At 39.6% G+C, this 7,636-nt stretch overlaps 1 protein-coding gene across 1 annotated transcript; it reads right to left on the reverse strand.

Moving 5' to 3' along the window:
• Window positions 1-3,472: 3,472 nt before the first annotated feature.
• hspb3 (heat shock protein, alpha-crystallin-related, b3) lies at window positions 3,473-4,068 on the reverse strand. The gene has a single exon (XM_063018153.1). The coding sequence runs from the start codon at window positions 4,017-4,019 to the stop codon at window positions 3,579-3,581; it is 441 nt and encodes a 146-aa protein (XP_062874223.1). The 5' UTR covers window positions 4,020-4,068; the 3' UTR covers window positions 3,473-3,578.
• Window positions 4,069-7,636: the final 3,568 nt, after the last annotated feature.

The following is a 7,636-nucleotide window of genomic DNA, read 5'->3' on the forward strand; positions in this document are numbered from 1 at the left end:
TTGACTGCATGGGCACAAATTTCCACAGACAAAGTCCTGCAATCACAGACCCTGCAATGTATGCCCCTCCACTGAAACGTTGGAGTTTAATCTGAGATTGTTATAGACAAAGTGATATAATTGGTCCAGTTTTCTATTTGTTTCTCGTCAATGTGATTCTAATTTTATAGGCATCCGATCAGTCATAACATTAAAACCACTGTCCATTTTATCAGCTCCACATACCATATTAGAAGCACTTTGTATAGTTCTACAATTACTGACTGTAGTCCATGTGTTTCTCTGCATTCTTTGTTAGCCCCCTTTCATTCTGTTCCTCAATGGTCAGGACCACCACAGAGTAGGTATTATTTGGGTGGTGGATCATTCTCAGCACTGCAGTGACACTGACATAGTGGTGGTGGTGTGTTAGTGTGTGTTGTGCTGGTACGAGTGGATCACACACAGCAGCGCTGATGGAGTTCTTAAACACCTCACTGTCACTGCTGGACTGAGAATAGTCCACCAACCAAAAACATCCAGCCAACAGCGCCCCATGGGCAGCGTCCTGTGACCACTGATGAAGGTCTAGAAGATGACCAACTCATACAGCAGCAATAGATGAGCGATCGTCTCTAACTTTACATCTACAAGGTGGACCAACTAGGTAGGAGTGTCTAATAGAGTGGACAGTGAGTGGACACGGTATTTAAAAACTCATACCAGCACAACACACACTAACACACCACCACCATGTCAGTGTCACTGCAGTGCTGAGAATGATTCACCACCTAAATAATACCTGCTCTGGAAGGTGCTGTGAGGGTCCTGACCATGGAAGAACAGCATGAAAGGGGGCTAGCAAAGCATGCAGAGAAACATGGACTACAGTCTGTAATTGCTTCTATATGGTAAGTGGAGCTGATAAAATGGACAGTGGTTTGAATGTTATGGCTGATAGGTGTGTGTATATACAGTGTAGTGATCGACCGATTAATCGGCCGGCCGATTAATCGGGCCGATTTTGGGCATTTTTTAGATAATCGGCATCGGCCGATATATGTGCGCACAAGGCCGATATTTAAACATGGCCTCCGTCAGCTTAGTGACTGTATACAGTCATTGGTCTGGCTGTTGTTAGAGCGCCCCGTGTGTCCATTTTGCCACTCTCCAGGCAGACATCAGTGAATGCACAAGAACAAGGATTGTAATCCTCCAGCCTGTAGCTGCATGCCGTTTCATCATCTCATTTTTTTCCAAATATTTCACTTTAACTTTAACTTCATTATTTTTTATTCACAAATAGTTTTGTTAATTTTTTATTTATATTTTGATTACTTATCTAAATGCTCAAACACAATGCACACATAGTTTGGTGCTTAAATAATGGCTCCTTAAAAGAAGTTCTTCTATGTGCAACTGTCTTCACTAAGCATGTTTGTTCATTCTTAAAAACAAAAAGATACTGCTATCTGCTTGTGTATGTTAAGTGCACTGAAACCTTTGAAATAATTTGTATTTTATTTAAAGTTTTTTTTTTTTTTTTTTTTTTTTTTTGAACGGCCAAAAGAGCAAACAAGAATATACAGTGATAAATAAATGTTTATTTAAGATCATTAATTCTGTTTTGTTGTATTATTATTATTGTATTTTTTTGTTGTAAAAAAATGGTATTATCGGCTTTATATATCGGCCATTGGCCACTTCTTTCGTCTAAATATCGGTATCGGCATCGGCCATTAAAAAACCCATATCGGTCGATCACTAATACAGTGTATCACAAAAGTGAGTACACCCCTCACATTTCTGCAAATATTTTATTATATCTTTTCATGGGACAACACTATAGAAATAAAACTTGGATATAACTTAGAGTAGTCAGTGTACAACTTGTATAGCAGTGTAGATTTACTGTCTTCTGAAAATAACTCAACACACAGCCATTAATGTCTAAATGGCTGGCAACATAAGTGAGTACACCCCACAGTGAACATGTCCAAATTGTGCCCAAAGTGTCAATATTTTGTGTGACCACCATTATTATCCAGCACTGCCTTAACCCTCCTGGGCATGGAATTCACCAGAGCTGCACAGGTTGCTACTGGAATCCTCTTCCACTCCTCCATGATGACATCACGGAGCTGGTGGATGTTAGACACCTTGAACTCCTCCACCTTCCACTTGAGGATGCGCCACAGGTGCTCAATTGGGTTTAGTCCATCACCTTTACCTTCAGCTTCCTCAGCAAGGCAGTTGTCATCTTGGAGGTTGTGTTTGGGGTCGTTATCCTGTTGGAAAACTGCCATGAGTCCCAGTTTTCGAAGGGAGGGGATCATGCTCTGTTTCAGAATGTCACAGTACATGTTGGAATTCATGTTTCCCTCAATGAACCGCAGCTCCCCAGTGCCAGCAACACTCATGCAGCCCAAGACCATGATGCTACCACCACCATGCTTGACTGTAGGCAAGATACAGTTGTCTTGGTACTTCTCAGCAGGGCGCTGCCACACATGCTGGACACCATCTGAGCCAAACAAGTTTATCTTGGTCTCGTCAGACCACAGGGCATTCCAGTAATCTATGTTCTTGGACTGCTTGTCTTCAGCAAACTGTTTGCGGGCTTTCTTGTGCGTCAGCTTCCTTCTGGGATGACGACCATGCAGACCGAGTTGATGCAGTGTGCGGCGTATGGTCTGAGCACTGACAGGCTGACCTCCCACGTCTTCAACCTCTGCAGCAATGCTGGCAGCACTCATGTGTCTATTTTTTAAAGCCAACCTCTGGATATGACGCCGAACACGTGGACTCAACTTCTTTGGTTGACCCTGGCGAAGCCTGTTCCGAGTGGAACCTGTCCTGGAAAACCGCTGTATGACCTTGGCCACCATGCTGTAGCTCAGTTTCAGCAATCTTCTTATAGCCCAGGCCATCTTTGTGGAGAGCAACAATTCTATTTCTCACATCCTCAGAGAGTTCTTTGCCATGAGGTGCCATGTTGAATATCCAGTGGCCAGTATGAGAGAATTGTACCCAAAACACCAAATTTAACAGCCCTGCTCCCCATTTACACCTGGGACCTTGGCACATGACACCAGGGAGGGACAACGACACATTTGGGCACAATTTGGACATGTTCACTGTGGGGTGTACTCACTTATGTTGCCAGCTATTTAAACATTAATGGCTGTGTGTTGAGTTATTTTCAGAAGACAGTAAATCTACACTGCTATACAAGTTGTACACTGACTACTCTAAGTTATATCCAAGTTTTATTTCTATAGTGTTGTCTCATGAAAAGATATAATAAAATATTTGCAGAAATGTGAGGGGTGTACTCACTTTTGTGATACACTGTATATACGTATATATATAAATAAATATATATATATATATATATATATATATATATATATATATATATATATATATATATATATATATATATATATATATATATATATTACAGTTTGTATACATTTCACAAACATACAGGTCTCAACCAACAAACCTTTTATTATATACTTTGTACCACTCAGAACAAAAAGCGTCCATCAGTCCATTCTTTCTCCGCCTATGTAACGAGAAGCACAACAACTCCACTAATCAGACACTGTCCACCATTTTTCTTTGGTCTCCACCACCAGAATTCCATCGTGACACAGCATGGCGGTCAGATCCTCCACCCGTAGTTGATCATCCGGCAGCCGGTACTGCCTGGTAAAGCTTCGCGACACAAATCCGTGCTCATCCATCCGTACCCCGTGCTGCCCTCGCACCAACAGCCAGCCCTCGAACACCTGGATAAGTATATCTTCCGGTCTGAACTGGGTCACGTCTAGTATGATTCGAAACTGGGGTTCTCCTAAATCCTCAGTATCACTGATATCAGTGCCCACTCTTGGTACAGGCAGGGAAAGTCCGGGTAACGCGAACAAGTGATGGACTTCTGTACATTTGTCTAGGTCGTCGCTTACAAAATGTTGGTTATGCCGTACGGGGCATGAGATTCCATGAGAAATACTGACTGACTGTCCTGCCATGCCAGATTAACGCTGAAAGTTCCGCTGGTAATGCTGGAGTCTGACCGAGTCACTTTAGAACCAGGCAGAGCTATAAGGAGAACAGCCTGTTTTAGGAACGTGGGCACAGAGGGAAGGGCCTGACCTGTTTCTTTTTTTAGCATTCGCTCACATTCACAGGCGTGTAACTTGTTTACCCTGAAGAGGGAGAATCAAATGGCCTTATATTTAAATTTTACTTAGATTTAATGTATTGTCATGTCAGTGGCTTATCAGAATCGAATTCATCCTAATAAGCACTTTCTGTTGGCCTATACTCTAATTTTATTCCTGCTAACTGGAGCTACACTTGTAACATGTTAGCGCAACATGTAGCTCAGGTGCTACACAGCTACTTGGGTCTTGTGGAGCTAAGTTCGATTGTTGCCTTTGGTCACTGTCCCTGAATAAGTTGACCACTGTCCATGCTGTTTAAGATAATGAACAGTTTAACCCAAAGGCAAACGGTGCATTTTTATTTGTACTGCATTGCTGCCATCTTATGGCATCACACATTCAAACAACTACAAAAAGACAAAAATATGGACCGTAAATATGTTTCTCAAAGACAGGTTTGGGTTAAGGTTATCGCCATGAATTGATTGCTGTGGAGGAACAAAGATAGATAAATAGGTAGGTAGGCAGACATGCAGGTAAACAGATAGGTAGATAGAGAGAGAGAGAGAGAGAGAGAGAGAGAGAGAGAGAGAGAGAGAGAGAGAGAGAGATGAATAGGTAAGTAGGTAGATAGATAGGTAGATAGATAGATGGATGGATGGGTAGGTAGGTATATAGACAAATAGGTAGACAGATATACAGATAGGTAAGTAGATAGGTAGGTAGGTAGGTAGGTAGGTAGGTAGGTAGATGGATGTTGTATGGATATGTAGGTAAGTAAAGAGATAGATATATAGATAGATAGGTAGGCAGATATACAAATAGGTAAGTAGATAGATAGATATACAGATAGATAAGTAGGTAGCTATATAGATAGTAAGTAGATGGTGGATGGATATGTAGGTAGGTAAAGAGATTAGATAGATAGATAGATAGATAGATAGATAGATAGATAGATAGATAGATAGATAGATAGATAGATAGATAGGCGGTGGGTGGGTGGGTTTTTTGGTAGACAGATGATAGATAGATAGATAGATAGATAGATAGATAGATAGATAGATAGATAGATAGATAGATAGATAGATAAGTAGGTAGCTATATAGATAGTAAGTAGATGGTGGATGGATATGTAGGTAGGTAAAGAGATTAGATAGATAGATAGATAGATAGATAGATAGATAGATAGATAGATAGATAGATAGATAGATAGATAGATAGATAGATAGGCGGTGGGTGGGTGGGTTTTTTGGTAGACAGATGATAGATAGATAGATAGATAGATAGATAGATAGATAGATAGATAGATAGATAGATAGATAGATAGATAGATGACAGACAGACAGACAGACAGACAGACAGACAGATCAATGGATTGATGGGTGGGTAGATAGATAGATAGATAGATAGATAGATAGATAGATAGATAGATAGATAGATAGATAGATAGATAGATAGATAGATAGATAGATAGGCGGTGGGTGGGTGGGTTTTTTGGTAGATAGATAGATAGATAGATAGATAGATAGATAGATAGATAGATAGATAGATAGATAGATAGATAGATAGATAGATAGATAGATGAATGGGTGGGTAGATAGATAGATAGATAGATAGATAGATAGATAGATAGATAGATAGATAGATAGATAGATAGATAGATAGATAGATAGATAGATAGATAGATGGTGGGTGGGTGGGTTTTTTGGTAGACAGATGATAGATAGATAGATAGATAGATAGATAGATAGATAGATAGATAGATAGATAGATAGATAGATAGATAGATAGATAGATAGATAGATAGATAGGCGGTGGGTGGGTGGGTTTTTTGGTAGACAGATGATAGATAGATAGATAGATAGATAGATAGATAGATAGATAGATAGATAGATAGATAGATAGATAGATAGATAGATAGATAGATAGATGACAGACAGACAGACAGACAGACAGACAGACAGACAGACAGACAGACAGACAGATCAATGGATTGATGGATGGATGGGTGGGTAGATAGATAGATAGATAGATAGATAGATAGATAGATAGATAGATAGATAGATAGATAGATAGGCGGTGGGTGGGTGGGTTTTTTGGTAGATAGATAGATAGATAGATAGATAGATAGATAGATAGATAGATAGATAGATAGATAGATAGATAGATAGATAGATGAATGGGTGGGTAGATAGATAGATAGATAGATAGATAGATAGATAGATAGATAGATAGATAGATAGATAGATAGATGGGTAGATAGATAGATAGATAGATAGATAGATAGATAGATAGATAGATAGATAGATAGATAGATAGATAGATAGATAGATAGGCGGTGGGTGGGTGGGTTTTTTGGTAGACAGATGATAGATAGATAGATAGATAGATAGATAGATAGATAGATAGATAGATAGATAGATAGATAGATAGATAGATAGATAGATAGATAGATAGATAGATAGATAGATGACAGACAGACAGACAGATCGATCAATGGATTGATGGATGGGTGGGTAGATAGATAGATAGATAGATAGATAGATAGATAGATAGATAGATAGATAGATAGATGGGTAAATAGATAGATAGATAGATAGATAGATAGATAGATAGATAGATAGATAGATAGATAGATAGATAGATAGATAGATAGATGAATGGGTAAATAGATAGATAGATAGATAGATAGATAGATAGATAGATAGATAGATGAATGGGTAAATAGATAGATAGATAGATAGATAGATAGATAGATAGATAGATAGATAGATAGATAGATGAATGGGTAAATAGATAGATAGATAGATAGATAGATAGATAGATAGATAGATAGATAGATAGATAGATAGATAGATAGATAGACAGACAAACAGACAGAAGCCCTCACAGACACAGGCAGATCATGCAAATCTCACACAGAAAGGACCCTGGATGCTGGCCGGAGAATCAAACCCAGGCCCTTCTTGTTGTGAGGCTACAGCGCCACCCATTGCTCCACCAAGCCACCCAATTCGTTTATTCCCTCATTAAAACAGCATTACTTATCGTGGCTGCTGCAAATGCGACCTCTGCTGGCTAAACGAGGATTTCCAGCAGTTTGCTGATGCGCTTGTTCTCAGAATTGGTTGTCCAGGTTTCACATCCATATCAATCACTGCTTGTTGACAGTGCTAATCGACTGTCGATTTGACCACACCGCCATGCCTGTTGCATTCCATTTATTATTGTGATGGCGTGAACCGCCTAATCCAATTACCAGGCTTATTTTGGAGTAGAGTAGCTGCTCATGTGATAATCTCGGGAGAAAAGCCGTACGCTAATCTATTGCTCTCATAGTTGTTATGGTTCTCTCTCTCTCTCCCTTGCTCTCTAGCTCTCTCGCTCGCCGTTTCTGGGCATGTTTATGGATTAGAGATGAAGGGAGTGTTTTTTTCCTTCTCTCCTGCCGTGGATAAAAGCACAACCCTGCTGTTGTTGAT

Source organism: Trichomycterus rosablanca, chromosome 21 (assembly GCF_030014385.1).
Source record: "Trichomycterus rosablanca isolate fTriRos1 chromosome 21, fTriRos1.hap1, whole genome shotgun sequence".
NCBI classification, from domain to species: Eukaryota; Metazoa; Chordata; class Actinopteri; order Siluriformes; family Trichomycteridae; genus Trichomycterus; species Trichomycterus rosablanca.